This window comes from Prunus persica, chromosome G2, assembly GCF_000346465.2.
Source record: "Prunus persica cultivar Lovell chromosome G2, Prunus_persica_NCBIv2, whole genome shotgun sequence".
Taxonomy (NCBI): domain Eukaryota; kingdom Viridiplantae; phylum Streptophyta; class Magnoliopsida; order Rosales; family Rosaceae; genus Prunus; species Prunus persica.
The window spans coordinates 3,965,348-3,986,484 of NC_034010.1; the positions used below are offsets into that span (position 1 = coordinate 3,965,348).

The window sequence follows — 21,137 nt, forward strand, 5'->3', positions numbered from 1 at the left end:
AGTATGATCTTAATTATTATGATGAGTTTGAATTATACAAAAGATCAGGGGCCCGAAGTTCCGTGATCCTCATCATATAACTAGATTAGGACATAGAGTCCTTTTGATTGAATCAGAACCTGAAGTTCTTTGATTCCAAATAATTGAGGACGTGAAGTTCCGCAAATTTAAAGAGCACATAAGGACATGAAACTCCTCGATTTTGTATTAATCAAAATCAGAATTCCATGAGGCCTACATATGTCAAGAACTCGAACCAGAAGTTTCGAGTGCATATACATCGATTTGAGTATGAAGTTCAAAGCACAACTATTAATTCAATTTATTTAGATCTACATATTCGAACCCGAAGTTTCGAATATAGATTGATATGAACCTGAAGTTCATAGTTTTTCATGGATCTTAATACTACATATGAACCTAAAGTTCATTACTTATTTGTGCCCATATGAACCTGAATTGGTTGGAAATCCAATTCTTAAACTTGTAGTTTTATCTACATATTGAATCCACATTAATATTGGATTATCTTGGAATTTCATAGTCTTTAATTTATTTATTTTATTCCTTGTTTATACCACTTTACTCATTTTATTTTATTTATGTTGTGTTATTAGTTAATTTCGTTTTACAATGGTAATGTTTTGTATTACCGCCCCAATATTGACGGCCATAGACGTCTATTGGAGAAACTTCCTGCTTTCTTTTGTGGGTAGGAAGTTTATGATGTCATGAACCAAAAGTTCATGAGGCCTCAATATTACACAACTATTAAAGTAGTTGAAGTTTATGATGTCATGAACCAAAAGTTCATGAGGCCTCAATATTACACAACTATTAAAGTAGTTGAAGATTATGATGTCATGAACCAGAAGTTCATTGACCGGATAACTTTTATGTTGTGGCATGACTCTCTTGGCAATCCATGTTCCTCAATGATACATAAGATTTTTATAAATTTGTAAGGACATCGTTTAAAGACTCAAAATATTGTCTTGTCCAACAAATATCATTACAAAGAAAGCTCACAAATAAAAGCTGTCATAAGATCATCCCAGTTAAAAATTGACTTTGAGCCCTAATTCAAGGGGATATTTGTGAGCCTATACAACATTTAATTATGAATTACTTCACCAGTTTTACTGAATGCGCCTACTAAAATGGTCACATATTTGATAATGACTGTGAGTTTATTTTCCTAAATTTTGAGACAATTTTCACGCCGTTAGGGGGAGAAATGGCAGTTTCTGAAGAACGTCGTGAAATAGTGTTGAATCAATCCACTTTTGTCTCATCAAGATAATGCATATATAAGTTGTACATATGCTAACATGGATTGATATTCTTGTATCACAATCCATTAACATGGTGACTATCTATATAATGCATGCCTGAAGCATGACAGAAATATAGGTTCTAAAGACTTAACTCCTCAGAAATGGAGATTATTTGAAAAATTCAAGCCCTATAAAAAATACGCTCTATAGGAGGTTATGATCCACATATTCTAAATAATTCATTGTAAAAGAGATGTTTGTCCCATAAGTGACAACATAAGCCCCTGAAGAGGCATTGGTACCCCAAAGCAATGAGATGATTATAAATTATACATGCACATGCACATAAGAATTGTGGGATCACAAATCGATGATACATTTGGTTTATTAGTAGCTACTACAATCATCAAGGGCTATGATTATATTAAATCACGTTTCATGAATGTCGACAAGTTAAGTGATTGGCCAAAAATGAAAATAGGCAATTCCATTTATCACTAAATAAGAAGAGTTGCATATTGAACCTATAACTCAAACACCAAATTACAAATGTTCAGTATGAAGGTTACGAATTGGTGTTTTGTGAAGTGAAATAAGATCACTAATATGACATAAGGTTTCCTGGGAGAGACATGTGGTTTTAGTCTCCAATCTCATCGTAAATGCATCCACATTTCTATAAGTGCGGTTGTTACTTTAACGCAAAACTTATAGCATGTGTTAAATGCATATTTATTAAGACTATATGGTACATGGAAATCATTCAAAGCTTATGAAATATTTAAGATATATCGGATGAAGCAACCTCTTGAAGGATATAAAATACCACAATATTCTTAATTAAGAGTTAACACTAAGAGTTTGAGTATTTTGAATTCAAATTTGATATTGTTGTAACATATTCTAACTATTAAATTAGTTGTTGATGCTCCTAAATATTTCAATCATTTGAAAAGTGAAAAGCAGGTCGAATAACGTGATAGATGATCATGTATGAAGACAATGTTGCTTGTATTGCTCAAATCAGAGAAGGGGAGATATTAATCAGGGGGAGATATCAATCAGGGGGAGATATCAATCAAGAGGAGCATCCCCATTCTACTACATACAGGACATATGCTTGTTGTACTCTTTTTCCCTTCGACTAGGTTTTTGTCCTACTGGGTTTTTCCTAGCAAGGTTTTAATGAGGCAACATAAGTGCATCCAACACCATATTAATGATCCAGAAGAAAGTTTCACTCTTTTTCCTTTCGCTTCGGTTTTGTCCCTCTGGGTTTTCCAAGCAAGGTTTTTAATGAGGGAACTATGTCATTGTATGGTGGACATCCAAGGGGGAGTGTTGTAAATGCATGAGTTGGTGGATGACCACCATACCTCTTAGTATTCCACCGTTGAATTTTATGTAACCTATGCACTAAGTACTTGTAATTAGTGCTTGTAACCTATAGGTATATTGTAAATGATGGTATTCAATCTCCTATCTTGTAAGCCTATAAATAGGTGGTTCTACCAAAGATTAAGACATGAATAAACATGGTGAAGCTTTATCTTTAGCATATCACTTCTCTCTACATTTTCTCCCTCTAGTTTTATAACAATTAAATGATATTATCTCTTTTTATGAAGATAATATCTGAATTAATGATATTATCTTATTAAATAAAGATAATATCATATTAATTAAGATATTTATCCCTATTAATTAATTGGCCAGATAAACTGGTTCAATTAATTAATTTGAGAGATAATCTTCTTTTCCATGTGGCGCGCTGTGATTGGAGACGAAAATATTTGCTCCCACAGAAATTAACTTCAAATTTGGGAAGAGTTGAAAACCTTAAACATTGCATCACAAATCCAATGGCTGGTAACAAATTCGTTTCCTTGTATTTCAGTTTCTTTGTACTTTAGTTTTACATTTTTTTTGTGGGTGTTAGTGCTCGCGTGGTTTTCCTTTCTGGAAGCCTAGCTTTGTACGATCTGTTTGTCCTCTTCCTTAAGGAAAGCCCACTTTGATCAAAACAAAAAATCCAATACCAGGTAGTGCTAGGGTTTGGAGAGGGCTGTTAGGGATGGATTCGAAGAGAGAGATGGGAGAAGAGAGAGAAAAAAGGAGATGGATTAGGAAAGAAGGTGAGGTCTGGGAAGGTTTTTTTATTTTTATGAAAAACTGGAGATGAATTTTCAATTTTAAAGCTTTTCCCTTTGTTAAAGTTTTTTTTCTAAAATATTTAAATATTTAAATTTTACATTTCATTTCATTATTCTTAAGTACTTAGAAGTCATTTTATAAAGGGGTAAATTTATCTTTAAAATTTTGAAGATAAAGTAGGTGGGAAAATAGGATAAGGAGGTGAAAAATTAGAAATAGCAGCACTCTTAAAAAGTGACCATAGTAAACCTACTCCGAAGGGTAAAATTGTAATTTCACAAAAGAATTAAATTGAATTAAATCAATTAATTTGGGTCAAGAATGTTACAGTATGGACTAGTCACCATTTTTGGTAAATAAAGCCCAACGTTTTGTAAAATGAATCCAATAGCCCATTTTGGCTAGTGCGTAGATTCTAGAAATTTGTCTAATCTTGTACCGAATGTTTTGGGGGCGCTTTTTTTATGCCATGTGTTCTCTTATGTGCATTTAGGGCATAATAAAATAGTCTCACTTCGTCATCTTTTTATCGCACAAATGCGTATTTACGCATCAAAATTCAACACTTCAGTATTTCTCTTCCAATTTCAACCATAATTATCGTTGTCTCAAAATGGCTTCAAACACGACTCCAACAATGTGTGGATGCATAGTGGCATGGAACACAATCCTAAAATGTGCTAGTTGCTTGATCCAATAATCAATTTCACTCAGAGTGACGATTTTTTATATTTTGGCGAACAAAGAGAAGTTCCACACAACTTTGCACATCCATCAGTGCGGAATAGATTCATCCTAGAGATAACAACTGCCAAACCACCCTACTTTGCACATCCATCAGAGCCGGGTTTTATGTCCCCTGAATTCCCAATTCATCAAGCATTGCAGATATCGCGTTCCTAATCGTTAAGGTCTCGGTAAAAAGGCTAACACAAGAGAAAACAATGAGAAAATGATGCTTATCGATTCCTTTGATGCCATGTTGACATGATTCCATATAAAACTAATCAATCATTGACACTGAAGTAGTTCCTATAAACGAACCGTGGCCGCTTAAGTAGGCTAGCTGCATCTCAGAGGACAATTACTCAAAGATTGACCTGGGGCTTCACTTTCATTACTTCTTTCACAACGAGGGAACCGCGCCGCATCAGTCGATGTGGTGGAACGCCCTCCTGAGTCAAAGATAGAGCTTTTGCTCCTCTCTTCAAGAGAGATGCTTCGGTATCTGAATCGGCTGAAGGAGAGTGAAGAGGCAGCTACTCTCCCAGCCCACGGGTAGCCTCTTCTTTCTGGTCTACATCAAGTGCATTGAATGCCCCATAATCAGAATCAAAGAGGATAGGTCAAGGAGATGTTCGGGACGAAACCTGAGTGGATCTGAGGCAAAGCGGAGCCTCCGGAGGTACGGCGGCTTGTGCTGTGCCGTCATTTCGGATTCCCGACTGATTTCGGCACTAGTTAAATGGGGAAAATCACCCGGATCTTGAATCAACTAGTAGATCATCAACACAGGGTCCCAATTCATTTGGCGACCGCGAAGTCACCGAATGAACTGCCGAGCTGGGACAGCCCGTGCGTGACCCATACGAATCCTACAGTCATTCTTATCTTTTGAAAAATGGACAGAAATTAGTTTCTTCCACTCCTCACCCAAAATACAATACATTATACCCTAATAGAAGCAATACATGTGCACATTGTACAAAATCAACTTTCAAGGGTAACCAAAGTCGGGAACCATAAACAGAACAATTTGGGCGATGCTATGGCAGGCATTTGTTCTAATAAGAAAGCATTATATAAATCTAATTAAAAATCTATGGTAGGCTGCCGAGTAGAAGAAAGAAAAACTGAATTTACTTCCTGCAAAAGTTTAGTAAGATGTGGGATACAATTTAAACCTTACTTTAAAGACAATTTCCAGGGTAGAGGACAGCATTATAGTATTGTGCCAAAAGCAAGCTAATGCATATGAGTGATGCAGCATCAGGTGGCTAAAATAATTACATCCTCACCGGTTTCAACATATCAGATCAGACATCCTGGATATCTACCTTCCCTTGATACACACTTAACAGTTCAGGTACTTTGCCAAGATATCCGTTCACAAAACTCTCCAAGAACTGCTTCTCTGCCGGTTTCAGCAGAGAACCCAGATTCAAGTTCCCATTTATGAAACCTTTCGACAACAGAACTTTAACAACAGAGCACCTTGGGATAAGTCTCTTCTCTATACTGAGACCGAGGACCACAGGATATTTGGCAATCATTCCTGACGACCATCCCATCTTGTTCACTAAAAGATCCATTGCTTGCATAAGTTTCTTCTCCGAGACAATCATAGACAGCGGGTTCTTCCTGAAAGCGGAGAGAAAATCATCCTCAGACCAACCCCATGTCTTAAGAACTTCACGACTTCTATTCAATACCAACTTATTCTTACCACACAATGCACACAGGGCATTCACTGAAGTTGATTTTTCCAGATTAAATCCCATTTCCTTAACCTCACCCACAAGTTGACCAAATTTTTCAGGATTTACCATCAAAGAGGGAGTACAGTGAGCTAACAACAAAGAAATGCATGGTTGAGGCATACCCGATTCTCTCAAAAGCCCAATATTTGGAACAACATGCTTGCGGTGACTTTCCAAGAAAATCCATGAGTTGCGTTTTAAAACAGCAACAACATTTTTCTCAGAGAGCATACTCCTGAGGAAGTTATAAGTGGGCAAAATCCGATTTCTCAAGCTGGCTGCCAAAAGCTGTGGATTAAAAGTCAGAGTTTTTATAAGGTCCACCTTTGAAATTTCAAGAGAGCTGAAAAACTCAAGCTTTGGCAAAAGGGTTTTCTCAGGATCAGCTGAAAGAAGTTTTGGATGTGACCTAATAAGCTTTGATATCTGGGTTTGAGATGCTCCATAGTTTCTCAGAAGCTCTAAAACGGAGTCTGCTCTTTCTGGTGACTTCAACTCGACCCGCTTACAAGCTGAAATCGCTCCTTCTGGGGACAACCCGCAAGTGTTTATGAGGTAAGTGACTGTGAAATTGTGTTGGTTTTCTGAGATTTCTGACGTGATGCGTCTGCAGATCAACTGACTCTGAAGAGAAAAATGTGAGGGTTTTGGATCTCCAACCAACACTCTGTTTGTTTTGGAAGCAAATGTACAAGAAAATATTGAGTGAACCAATCTGAAGGTCTTCAAATTGCAGAGTTGAATCATGTTAGAGGTTGATGATGAACAATTTCTACAGGAAAACTTAAAGCCCTAGCTGATTCTCTGCCTTCAGAAAATATGCAGTTCTCGGCATTCTAAAAAGATCTGAACCATCCAAATAAAATTGCCTGGTATAGGATAAACCATTGCAGCTAGGGTAAGTTTTCTTACCATTTTCACAACTGACGGTCACTGGCTTACTGCTGCTATCCATGGCGGTAGGAAATATTCTGCCAGAAAAACCTCTTCAGTCTTCATAGGTACAAATCAAAGCAAAGCAATTACTCCAATCCCAGGCAATAAGAAAACCCAAAAAAAGGGGTTGAATTTCGAACTTAAAAACAGTCGAGGGCATTTGTTTCTTTGGGACAAAGGGCGAAGAACATTTGGGCGATGATGCTTTGGTTTATAGACGCTCGACGTGGTTACTCTCAGGTGCGGCCCAGAAGCAATTTGAAAGCCTCTTCTTGCAATTGGAATTTGGATGTATGAGTTATTTACATTTTACTGTGTGTTGTCAAAATGCTTGAGGTTTTGAAAATTACACCAACTTCTCCTGAAGTCTCAAATTATTCTCATTAAATCCGATTTTGTTAATTTTTCGTACAAAAGTTAATGATTTTATATATAATAAAGCTTACGCAAATAACAAATTTAATTTCGGTTTGATTAAAAGAATAGCTTGTAAAAGGCTTGAAACTTAAGTGGTTAAGAGGATATAATCCCGTCCTAAGTTCAATTCCCTTCTACCGAATTTCGCCTATAAAAATCGAAGTACTAAATTTTTTATTATTTGAAGACATTTTTTTATATAAAATCATCAATTATAGAAGGAAAAATCAATGGAAAAAGGTTTCGAGAAAATAATTTAATACTTTATGGAGTATTTGTGTAATTTTTGGAACTACAAAGGGTTTAGTAAAAGCACAAGTTTTAGTGTAAATAACTCTGAAATGTATCCCCATAAAAAAAATTATAAAAAATTAAAAAATTAAAAAAACTATGAAATGTATAGTACAGTCCCGATCTCTTGGACCACAGGAGTCCAAGAGATTGTGGTCACCCACCGTTGGATATTAATCCAATGGTTCAAAATGATATATATAAATGCAATATGACATAAATGATTATTACCCGATTCAAGTCAACCGTTGAATTTACATCTAACGGTGAGTGACCATAACTCTCTTGGACTACAGGGGTCCAAGAGATCAGGACTGATGTATAGTATACCCGTAAGATTTTATTCTTCTATTTTTGTACATTAAATACTTGTTTATCCTTTTTATATTTGAATCTGTTGAGTAAATTGCCTCATTAATTTTTTATTAACTTTTTTTAATGTGAGCGTGTCATTGTTAGCAAATAATACCCTATGAATTTGAATGACTTTATACACTTGAGCCCCAAGTAATAGACTTTAAACAAACGATTGTGATTTTGGATGGGGGAACCTCCTAAGAGAGTTCTTTTCTATCCCTCAGACTGGTGAGGACTTCACAATTTATCTAGACAAAAATGGTAAGTAAAGCAAAATACATAATTTGTGGTGAATATAACAGACTAATCCAAGCAGAACTGCCTTAAGCACAAAGCATAAAATGAATTGCTAAATCTAGACGGGTGTCAAATTGTTGTACTTTGACTTCTACTTAAAAATACAATCAAAATGATGTTTTAAGGTCAGGCTGGACTGGATATTTCTGCACTGAAATTGCACGTCAATATCTTCAACAAACATAGATTAGTTGGAAATCAATACCAATGTTGGTATTGGCAGAGCTATAAACAAGTTGAGCCAATATGTAGGCTGGAAAAGTGAGCAGAACTACAGGCAAGTACCTGTTCTAGTTGGTTGTGTATGATGTGGAAGATTTCTAGACAATTTTAAGACATTGAGGTATCTTTATAAACTTGTTGAGGTTTTCATATGATGAAAGACCTGACTTCTATTTGTGTTATCTTATTTGCTTTGTAACACCCCGACTCCAAAATTAATGTCTATTTTAATTGATTTAAATTAAATTACGAATTTACCCTTGGGGTAGGGGTAAATTGGTCATTTTCTTATCCGGAAGGATTTTGGGACCACGAATGGTATTTTTGGGTATGTGGTACTGAGACGAATTCGTAAACACGCGGTAGGCTTGAATCGGAGCTGTAACGAAAATGTTACGATCAAAACATTATCAGTGGCAAACTTGTAAATATTTCAAAAAAGTTTGATAAAAATCAGATTTTTTCACTTCAGCTCTCTCTCTCTCTCCTCGCACGCACTCGACTCTCTCTCTCCTCAGTCTCTCTCTCTCCCCGACACCAACACACTCTCTCTCTTCGGTTCTCTCTGCACCGGCCACGGCCAGGCACGCCACCAGTCCCGATCGATTCGCCTCGATGTCCCGATCAAGTCTAGCCGATTTTCCCCATCGGAAACCACGAACTCCGGCCACGAGCTCGACTGGTTTGAACCAGAGCTTTCCGATCGTCGCGCCGCCTCCTCCGCCGCCCAAACCTGGTGAGTGAGGTATGGTTTCTCATCCTTTTTCCGAGTTCTAGCTGATTGTTGTATAGGTTTGGACCGATTTGTTGTCTAGAAAATCGATTAGAAAACTTAGGTTTTGGCCGGATTTCAAAGTAAAATTCCGGCCAGTTGCCGCCCGAATTGGACCTTCCCTTAGTTGAATGAAGTGATCCTGACCTTGAGTAAAAGCTAGGATATGAAGGGTGAGCTCGGGTGGAGTTTTTCCGTTATCGGAATTACTCTGCACACCCACGAGCTGCCGGCGCCTGTGGCTGCGCGTGGGCGAGGCTGGTAAAGATGCAATTTTACCCGATGAGATCCTTATGTTGTCACGAGCGTATAGAAATTCACGGATCTCAATTCGGATGTCGTTTGGCTATCGAACGAATTTTCGCATATTGTGAGTTATTGGGTTCGATAGGTTCCGACCATTGGATCTTTTTCAAATTAAAATATGTTGTTCTAGGTATTCCTAGGACCGTATGGGACTTCACGGATTATGAATCGGGGCCCTGGATGTTTCGATTCAATAATGCAAAGTTGGCTGGTTAGCGATAACCGTAAAAATCGTGAACGATTCCTAAACCTGTAATAGGACCTTAGGATACCTTCTTCAACGTGCACGTATTGGGAATTTGGGGATTTAAGCATTTAATTTGTGATTTCCACTTCGATGTAATTTTATATTAATTAAGGTTCGTATCTCGAAATAGGTGTTTCGACTGCACGTACTCAGCAAGCAGGACCCTCACGTGGTCAGGCAGCGTGGGAATATTTGTGAGTGGACTTTGTTTTCAATCAATGCATGGTTTTATTGATGAAGGATTTTTGCATAATGTTTTTATGGCTTATTGAATATATTATATTCATGAGATGAATTTGATGTTGTATAGCGCGTTGGCAATATATTGTGAGTTTGGCATTTTGGGTATTGAGAGTGTATTTTTATAAGGGTTGTGGGGAAGTATATGTATATTATTCTCTATAGACGAGATACTTGGGTTGTTGAAGGGTGTTGTGGAAGAACTTGATTATGATGGGTTGTTGAGAGAAGTTGTATGATTATACTATGTAAGTACCTTCCCCAAGTATTAGACTTTTCACACGCGGCGTTGGATGTTCCGGCGTGTAGGAAGAATAGGTTACCCGTCTCACTCGTGGCGTTGGATGTTCCGGCGTGTGAGACACTTTCCATATGCGGCGTTGGATGTTCCAGCGTATGGAAAGACTCTGTATAGTGTTTAGGGTCATCACCCATGGCGTTGGATGTTCCGGTGTGTGATGATCCAGTCTGCGCACGTAGGACTTAGTTTGGGAGCCACACATGGCGTTGGATGTTCCGGTGTGGGAGCTTTAGAGTTTCGTCCCCCGGTTGGACCGCTCATCCCTAGACGCAGGATAGCACCTGGAAATCCTGCGAACTAGTCAAACGATTCCCTAGTTGGATTGCTTCCCCGGTACCTAGGTAGTGTGATGAGTATATCGTATAGCTAGTTATAGTTATATTCTTATATATATATATATATATTTATATTTATATGTATATGTATAGTTGAGTGAGTGAAGAATTAGAGTTTTTCAGTGGTTTGGCAAGAGTTGTAAAATTGAGAGAATGAGGTTTTTGAAGGAGATGATTTGTATTATGAAGAGTTTTAAATGAATCATGTTTTGAGTAATTAATTTGAATTGTGAACCTGCATGACTAGAGCATTATTTTTACATGGTGGGGTTATTATATTATTTTTAACTGCGAATTTGGTTTTTGTCCACTCACATGTTTTCTGTTTTGCGCCCCCCAGCCAGTAGTCGCTCTAGGAAGCGTGCAAGTGGTGTTCGAGGCTCGAACTGTGAATCTTCCTAGTTAGGAATTGAGTAATTTCTTCTACTCAACTGTTCTTGTAATCTAAATTCAATAGATGCTCTATTATCGCCCATGGTAGATTTTACTTGTGAGGCCGGAGGCCATTTTAGTATGACTTGTTGAATTATGAAAGCATGCTGCTGGTTGGGATTTTTATTTGATGTGCGTTGCAGGTTGAAATTTTTTGTTAGGTTTGCTTAAATTACAGGGGAGACTCTGCCAAAATTTTTGGTAGAAAGTCTCGATTTCTTAGTAAGTGGGCCCGGCATCGGGAAGATGTCGGAACAAAGACGGGGTCCGCTTCGGTTTCCAGGAAATTCCGGGGCAGGTCCTGTCATGCTGAACCAAATTTGTAAGAGAATTCAATCCATTATAAGTTATGATTGAAATACATTGTTATATTGCAAAAAGAATCTCGTCTTCTTTTTGGCTGTCTGAGATTTTGTTTGAGTTGGGTTGCTTCCTATAGAAGATTGCTTGCTTGCCTTTGATAATTGCAAGATCATTTGATCTTTGATTTCTTTTGATCAGTCTAGACTGATTGTTGAGTTTTTGTTTGATTGGTTGGTTGGTTGGTTGGGTCCCCTCTCCAATCCATGCATTCTTGTATTTATAAGAGAAAAATGATGATGAAGATTGTTAAGCTCATAATTTCATGCATATACATGCCCTATTTACTCACTCATTTTGCTTAGTTTCTTAGAATTTTAGGCCAATAGAGCGAAAGAGAATAATTCATGCAATTCAAGCATGTTAAGGCCAGATTGGGATGAATGGAAGAAGAGCTTAAAGACAAACTCATTTTGGCTACAGGCCCTCGCCAGTCCAATTTCGTAAGTCACATTGCAAGACTTGTTTCAGCAAACTACACAACTCAAATGAGGCATACTTCTGCATGAAAGTTGTTCCAATGGTTGTCTATTATAACATATCCAAAATTCAGCCCTATTTGATAAATCTGGAGTCCGTCACCTATCAAACACAGAACCATGCTCAGGATGGATTTTGTCAACGTGCCAAATGACATGTGGCTGAAAAGAAGACATTCTGAACTTCAAGTTTGTGGGCTCAAAGTCATCATTTGCTTAAGGGTAGCCCAATTCGTAAGCCTTGAAGTTGCTGGTCATGCTAACCTAAGGATGAGCTAAGTGTGCTTGGTCATAATGACATAAGCATGAGGTGTTATTGATTGTGGGGAAGTTAGGTGAAGCATATGCATTTCTTATATTTGAGTGGAGTTTTGCAGCAGCCAAAGGGAATAAAACAAGATGAAGTGGGAGCTGCAATACTAAGCCTAAAGAGAAGAAGAACTGTTTTCAAATGCAAGTGTGTTTTAGGTGAAATAGGTGTGGTTAGTGAACTTACTTGTATAATCTGATTCACTTAACCCTTATACCTATAAATAGAGAGTCTCCAAAGAGCTATGTAGTCAAGAAAATTCAAATCCATCATTTACACTTACATTGTACACAAAGAGAGGAAGAGTTAAGAGTCACAAAGGGAGAGAAGAGAAAAGGCAGCAGCTGGGAGGCTTTGGCCTCCTGGCAGCCATGGAGATAAAGCTTTTCCATCTCTAGCATGATGTCCCTATCTTTTTCTCCTCCCTTTGTCTTTTATTTTCTTCTTGTATTTCCTTAGCTTTACTTTGTTTTTCTGTCATTAGTTAATAAACATCTTGCTAGTCTTGTATCATGGTTTGAGTTTATAAAGTTTGATTTCATTCATGAATTCTTCTTCACTGTTTTAATGGAGCTATTTTGCATCCTTTGATTGATCACCTGAGGATTTATGCATTTTGCTCTTGTTGGTTGATTGATCACCTGAGGATTTATGCATTTTGCTCTTGTTGGGAAGGTTTGGGGATCATCTTCATTCCATCCATTAGCAACTCATATGATTTGGTTTCCAGGACGCCTAATGTAAACACAATGCTTTGGGGTCCTTGTGATGTTCAATGCAATTTGATCCAAACTGTTTAGGCCAAAATTCTACCCGTCATCCCATTTTTGTCGAGAGGCCCATGAACCAAACATTTGGGCTTTCATCTATAGGAATCATAAGGAAAAAAACCAAGACACTAGAAAAGCCCAGATCCTTTTGAACAAATTACAAAAGCAGCCATGATCTGAAAAGAATAAACTACTATTATTTACAATTAAAGAGCCGATACACACAGTGTTGGATAAATGCCCAACTTCTGAGAAGATCTCACCACTTGGTCTCTATCCCAAAAAGCCAAAACAGCATATCTTTTTCTCAAGGAAGCGCCAGCGTGAATTTCTGACTTTGAAAAAGTCAAAATTTTCAACTATCACAGAGGAGTTGATAAGGAGTTAATGAAGGCAGGTTTTACAGGAAGACTTCTCCATTGTTTGCAGCCAAAGAAAGAAGATCAAAATCCCTTTTTATAAACAGAGAAACTCTACACTAAAGCAGGTGACCTTTCCAAGAGATAAGCAGACTACATTCTCAAGAGATAAGTAGGGAGCAAGGGAGTTGTTCAACAGGAAAAGCAAACTGACCATCATGACAAATTGTGTAATAACCCAAACCTTAATTAATATTTAATTATTATTTTATTAGAAGGAAATACAATTTTGCCCTTGGAATAATTTATTAAAGAAAAGTTAACTTTTTGACAGAGAAAGAATTTGACAATTCCACACACACCGTTGCGTAAAGCGCGACGAAATGAGTCCGTAGACACGTAGCAAGCTTAAATCGGAGCTTTAACGAAGAAAATATGGTCAAAATACGTAGAGGGGCAAAATGATAATTTGCAAAGTCAGAATTTTAAAACCCCAATTCTCTCTCTATCACGATCTCTTCTTCCCCTGGTTCGAAAACCCCCCAGCCGAACCTCCATAACTACCCAGCCACTGCCACACCTCGCCCCGACCCACCAGACTGGACCTAATCGCACCAGCGTCAGCTCCGCCGCCAAGCCCGACCTTCCCTGCCACTCGGCTGTCACGGTTTCGTAGGAAAAATTGAAAATTTCATCCGGTTTAGTTTGAAATTTCACAGCCGTCGATCTCCGTATTCTGACCACCAAATTGGACGATAAAGGTATGGACCCTTACCTATTTTTCATGACTTAGCTGTTGGTTGGGTAGGATTGAACGATTTCTAGCCTAGGTAGATCAAACCACAATCCAAAGCTCGGTCGGTTTTGAGATTGAAATTTCGGCCACTTTCGGCTAGTTTTTGGGGTACGTCCAAGAACAAAAGTGGTTCCAAATAGGTTGTTTTACATAGAGTAGGAGTTTGGGCCGGTGGTTTGGAGTTTTTCCGACTGCCAGAAATTTATCAAGCCACCCACTCACTGCCGGCGCGTGTGGCGGAGCGTGGGCAGTTTAGTGGAGACCACATTCAGTCCTAGAATGATCCTCGTGTTGTCATGAGCGCGTAGGAATTCGCAGATCTCAATTCGGATACCGTTTGAGCCTCGAACGGATTTTGCATATTGTATGATTTCCGGGTTCAATACAATTGAGCCGTTGGATCGTAATCATTTTCAGATATCTTAATCTACACAATTCCAGGATCGTTTAGGATTTGACGGATCGTGAATCGGAGTTCCCAATACTCCAAAATCGCGAACCCTAGGGCTAGGGTTTTAGAAATCATTCGATTGTATGATCGTGATCAATCCGACCGTCCGATCGAGATCAAACTCTCAGGACATGTGTCCTGGGTATATTGGAACTTCTAGAGGCTTATGGATCATAATTTTGTGGTCGAACGTGCACAGGGTCTGGCTCGGATTCCAAAATGGAATTTGGGTCGGGTCCTATCCAATTGTGTCTTTCCTTCTTTACAAGGAACAAATAGAGAACAAAAGGAGTTGATTTTCTTTTTGGGAAAAGCAAGGAAAAGATCACCATGGGAACTTATTATTGATGGTTCTTCTCTGCCAGAATAGATAGCTTCCCCTTTTTGTGGCATTTAAAAAGAAAGATCTTTTGAAAAGATTTGCCGTCCATTATTCAAAGATTAAAAACCTTACTCCAGCATTTCCTATAAAATAAGAGAGAGGGTGAACAGATGAAGGACAGCCTAAAAATCAATCAAGATAAAAACTCTCAAAGTCATAACTGACAAACTCAAAATGATCAATTGATCTTAAAAGCCTTCAAACACTGAAGTGACCAAAGCTCATCGAGCCACAAGAAACAAATCAACTATAATTCAAATCTCTGTTTTCGGTTCAGTCAGAGAAACTGTTTTACAAAGCGAGATTTCTCTTGTTACAAATTTGGTTCAGCACAAAGCCAAGTCAAGCAGAGTCAGGATTTTTCACAAATATGAAAACCTCAACAAATTTACAGAAAGCCTTGGTCAAGCAGGACAGGCACCATAGTGCAGTTCCAGCTCAGTGACCATCAATCGAGCCACTTTTGTTCTCTTCAGACTGGAGATGCCTCAATTCAACCCTTTCAACAAGCCTTCCATGGCTCGAAATAAATTGAAGCTCTGCCAAACTCAAATGTCGGTATCCATTTCCAGCTAAAACTCATCAGTTGAAGGTGTTGACGATCCAATCCAACACAGACACATCCAATCCAGCCCAGTTCAGAAGCAGCTACCCAGGCAGAAATTGAAGTCGAACGCTCTGCTGTCTATTCTGGAGTTGGCTTTTTCTCTTTCTGAGCTTTGTAATGAGCAGTTCTGCCTAAACAGTTTACTTTCTTTTCATTTATTCTGGCCAAAACTACCAATTTTGTACTGTGAAAAATTATGAAGTTCTCACCAGTCTGAGGCGAGAAAAGAACTTATTTGAGAGATATTCCTCACCCAAATTCACAATTGCTTGTTTAAAAGTCAGTAACTTGGGGCGCAAGTTATCTATTTTTTAGAAGTCTGCTAGGGTTTTGAACTGCTAGCAGTGGCACGCTCACGCACAAAAGAAAGTTGATTTGTTAACCACTAATGGTTGTCAAGCCAATGGGGAACTTTACCATACCATCACAGGATTAAAATCAAAACGGGTGAACACAAACACCATGGACTTATTTGTGAGGATCGTCATGATTGAATCAATTTTTTTACTTGCTGCCATAACGTGATTAGAACAATTAGGGTGGATTCTAAAACCTCACCATCTTGTCTTAGTTCTTTTCTTTCTTCTTCTTTTGTGTTCTTTTGTGTTCTTTTGTTTTCATTTCTGTTTTGTGTAGGAAAACTGAATTGGATCATTCAATCATCAATCCCTGTGAAATTGACCTTGCACTTACATATGCTAAACTACCAACGACTCGTGCACTTGCGAGTATCACAAGTTGAGGATGCAGCTGAATCCATTATGGTGCAGCGTTGAATCGACGCAACAAAGATATGGATTTTTTTTTTTAAAATTTTGGACTAGCCCCCATTTCATGCAAAAGTGGCAAAAGTTTTGTCATTCCAATGCATTGATCGTTTTTGGCACCTGCTCATCAATACTCCTGAATGTCTCCTAATCATTCCTTTTGCAACAACTAGACTGAAGCAAGCAATAATTTCTAGATTCCTCCAATGTTGGTACCATAAATAACCAAATACTCTTGGAAAAGAAAAAATCCGATGATCATATAATAAATAGCCGTGATTCTCAAGCAAGTCTAACTTTTACTTTTCAACTTTTAAGGTCATCAATTTTCCTTGTAGTTTAGTCACGAACGATGAGGAAATATCCTTAAAAACTTTAACAGCTAAGAAATTGTGAATTTTGGACTGAAACTAATTGAAATAATTTGATTCTTGGATTAAATCACCACTTGTGGTAATTCATTTACCAATTTATCAAAAAATCATGAATTAGTTAAATCCCCCTTTGGCTAAATAGTAAGGACTAGTCACCATTTTTGATAAACACAGCCCAACGTTTTGTAAAATGAACCCAATAAACCATTTTGGCTAGCTCGTAGGATTTAAGCCCAAACAATACCTGTTCGGCTAGAATTTTAAAAAAAACAAATTATTTTATTATTATTCTATTTTTGATAAGATTCTAGAAATTTGTCTAATCTCATACCGGATGTTTTGGGGGCACTTTTTTATGCCATGCGTTCTCTGATGTGCATTCAGGGGCTTAATAAAATAGTCTCACTTCGTCATCTTTTTATCGCACAAACACGTATTTGCACATCAAAATTCAACACTTCGGTATTTCTCTTCCAATTTCAACCATAATTAGTATTGTCTCAAAATGACTTCAAACATGACTCCAAAAGGCATCGATGCATAGTGACTTGGAACACAATCCTAAAACGTGTTAGTTGCTTGATCCGATCATCAATTTCATTCAGAGTGACGATTTTTTTTTTTTTCAACAACTCTTCTACAACATTTGACCATTTTTTTCTTGTTGAAAGTGACAAGTTTTGTCGACTTACAAAAAAAACTATGCCAAAATGGTAATACTAAAGTCCTTATCTAACCCCTATATCTCTTCAATTGAGAGATTTTTGGGGTTGACCCTTGTAGGAAGCAAGTGTTGGGTTCTTCAAAGACTAGGTAGATAGATAATTCAAAATTTTACCCAATTTCTTAGGATTTGGATTTCAGCAAAGTGTTTGATAGCATTCTTGCCCTCCACGAATGCTGGTCTAAAGAATTTTAATCGGGGGAAAGAAAACCCACACTCCAACAAATATTGTGTTTGAACATTAAAGACTAAAAAAATGTGTTTTAGCTATAATATAGAAGAAGCCAGAGAAAAAAAATTTAGCCCAGCCCTATATAAATTCCTTTATTCCGCCCTTGTTTGGGTGGGATGAGAAAATTTGTGTTTGAAAGGGGGAATGGAGGAAGGGCCTGTAAAGAGGGAAGGGGGATTGGATTTCAAGGTGAGCGGGGTTAGTTGGAGCCACCGGAGGTGCACAGATGATGGGGTAAGGTGATATTTTTTTTATTTTCAATTTTATTTTTTTATAATGAATTTTCTATTTTTAAAATACCCTTGAAAATGGAAAGACTAAAATACCCTTAAATATAGATGGAAAGTTGGTGTTAAAGTGAGATGACAAATCATGAATTTTGAAAAATTAAGATGTCATTTCTCTTAATTTTTTCTTTAAAATGACAACTTGATTTCAAGATATAAGTTCATGTGACATTTTAAAAAATAATAATAATAAATTGCATAACATCAGATTTTTTTTTTTTTTATTTAATGCAAAAAAAGGGAAATTACAAGCAAAAATCACGCGAACACGCAGTCCCAAACAAGTTGAAAAAGAAAGGAATCGGACAATTCAAAGGCAGACCCGCATCCCATAACTCTATGACTATTGCACCAAGTAAAAGGAATGCCAGCAGCACAAGAGAAATAATTTCACCATCATTAATAAAGCCATTAAAATCTGCCAAAGCAGACATCAAATGAGTGTAACCACCTAATTTCTCACTAGGGGCGCATATATTATTAAAGTCCCCCATAAGAATCCAAGCTTCAGAAGCCGCATGTTTGAGGCCAAGGATATCAATCCACAGCTGATGTTGTTTTTGTTTCTAGGGATAAGCATAGACAAAAGTAGCTTTCCAATTTTTTTGGTCAATAAGATCTTGAATGTGGCAGTGAATGAAACGCTCATGGGAATCTAAAATGGTTATATTAATAAAAGAAGGATTCCACAATAAGAATATCCATCCACAATGACCAAGGGCATGGATACAAAAGAAACCATCAAAACCAAGCCTCTGAGCAATAACCTCAGCTCAACCCTAGAGGCTCTGGAATCCAAAATATAGAAAACATTCAAACTAGACGTACTAATATAAAAAAGGGCTTGCAAAATAAAGCCAGGCCAACCACTGCCTTGGCTATTCCAGAATAACATCTTCATGGATTGGGGCTAGGGGTGTTACCAACCAAGGGTTCAGTCTCCCTCAGATACTCTCCATGCATCTCAACACTTGGAGCATAATTCTCTTCCACTTCCACCTCATCACGAGTTCTCTTCTTAGGACTCTTGTAAGCGAAACCAGTGAAGGCACTGCTGCCTTCTTGGGAATGAGCAGGGGCAATCACAACAGCCCTACCCTTCCCCTTGCTAATATGGTCAACTGGAGAAAACTTAACCCCAACATCACGAGACCCACCTCCTTCAGTAAATTTGATTCCCTTAGCAACTTCTTTAAAAGTTCTCCTATCCCTTTCTTGCATTTTGGCTTTGCCTTTACGGTTAGCCACAACCGTCCACCCTGGGTCCTATACCTCAGTGGGCACCTTCTCACCCTGGTCAGAATTTTCCTCTGCAAAATAGTCCACAGTTATAGGCTGTGGGAACACCAGTATGACATCATCAGCTAGTTTTTGTTGCTCTTCAAACTCAAGGACTCATTCCCTAAGGAACACATTAGGTTCGTTCTCTAATATTTCAACCTGCATGGCCACATATCTTTCCGGCTAAGGAGTGGGAAACCTTTCTCTTGTTACATGAATCCAATTTTCATTTCACCTGGGAAAAGCCATCAGAAAGCTTTTGTTTGAAATTTTGATAGGGCAAATGTGATCGCGCTCCATCTTCTGGCTACAATAGAAACAGATCGCAAAAAGGGCTTCATAGCTAACAAATATTATGGTTTCCTGGGGATGCTCACCCAGAACTAGGCATCTTTTTAGGGGCCTAGTTAGGTCTAACACAAGGTGAGCTCTAACAAACATAATCTGTTTACCCTCTGTAGACTGCAGGTCCACACTAATAGGATCTCCAAGGATAGAGACCAAATCATAGAGAACCTCAGGGTCTTTGTAATGGAGGGGCAGAAAGGGAATTCTGACCCAGCCCACAATGGATGTCACAACAGCATAAAAGGGTGAGAAATCTGGGGTCCAGCGCTGCAGGTTAAAAATCTGACCTTGGACAAACCAGGGTCTGTTATCCAAAACGAAAAAAACATCAACTTCAGCATTGAACTCCACCTTATACCAGTCTCGACCAATATGGTCAATAGAGACCTCACCCTGCAGGTTCTTCCACTCACTCTTGAGCCTATGCCTGATAACTCTGCTATTCACAGGAACTCCAAAGACTTTCCCTACCAAGCAGAAAGTCTCATTGAGTTTGGACACTAGACGCAAGAGCAGAGGTGGAGACTTTGGTTTCATTTCTTTCAATCCTAAAGGTAAATATGCCCTTGTGTAACACAGAGGGTTCCACAGAAGACCTACTCCCCAATCTGGGAGAAGACGTCGGACTCAAACTACGGGATTTCGCCCGTGAAGAGCTAGCATTAAGTTGAGCACTCATGGTTGGATGAGAGGAAAGTGAGCAAGGGCAACAGGTATTAAGAGGAAATTTAGAAGGTGAGAGTACGCGGTGGAGATATCTGGTTTTAATTTTCTTATAAATAGCCAGTATGAAGCTCTCAAAATGATTACAAACATATCCAAACCTCCAATGCATGCAAAGATGAAGAAAGGGGAAAGAAGTTATCTGACCAGAGTTGCTAAAATCAGCATCGAGCACCTCCCAAATCATCAGCATCAAAAGGGGTTTCCAATTTCTGGGGTAATGATTTAGTCTGAGACGATCCTGGCCATTAGATTGAAAAAAGAATGCAAGATTAGAGTGAATGAAATTAATGCAAGATAGAGGACGAAGCAAATTGCAAAAATTGCACTTCCCAAAGGGAGTTCATCAGCTGATGCATCGTAAATCTCAAACGACTTCTTTTTAGCGCCACCTTGTGGTTTGGATGATGGATCAACAATCATTTCGCAACCCAATCACGGCAAAAGCTTTGGGGAGAAGAACCGATTCAAAGTCTTCCCAATACAAACAACCATAGCTTCAGACCAACTTTTAGATGTAATAATTGAACCCGCAAGCTTCACTTGATCATCCCTTTGAGCTTTTTGTCTTGCCTTTTTCTTCCTTCTTTTCCAATTTCCCACCCTCTCAAGGACTGCCCTAATCCCCTTTTTGCTCTCGTTCTTCATTTTTCTGAATTAATTCAATCAATTCAAAAAATTCATTTCCAGGCACTTATTTTTTCATGGCTTGGGGGGCAATGAACTAAGAATCAATCCTTGAAAACTATAAACCAAGTAAAGAATAAACAAGGCCTCTTTTTATATTTTGGCGAACGAAGAGAAGTACATTGAACATAAATTT

At 38.2% G+C, this 21,137-nt stretch overlaps 1 protein-coding gene and 1 long non-coding RNA gene across 2 annotated transcripts; both read right to left on the reverse strand.

Annotated features, from left to right (window-relative positions):
- Nucleotides 4,377-7,139, reverse strand: LOC18786180 (transcription termination factor MTERF6, chloroplastic/mitochondrial). Its single transcript, XM_020558446.1, has one exon. It carries the CDS (start codon nt 6,656-6,658, stop codon nt 5,468-5,470), a length of 1,191 nt encoding a protein of 396 aa, XP_020414035.1. The 5' UTR covers nt 6,659-7,139; the 3' UTR covers nt 4,377-5,467.
- LOC18786458 lies at nt 18,615-20,553 on the reverse strand. The gene is made up of 2 exons (XR_002270450.1): nt 20,462-20,553; nt 18,615-19,272 (listed from the first exon to the last, which is right to left on the reverse strand). It is a non-coding gene; the product is annotated as an uncharacterized LOC18786458 (long non-coding RNA).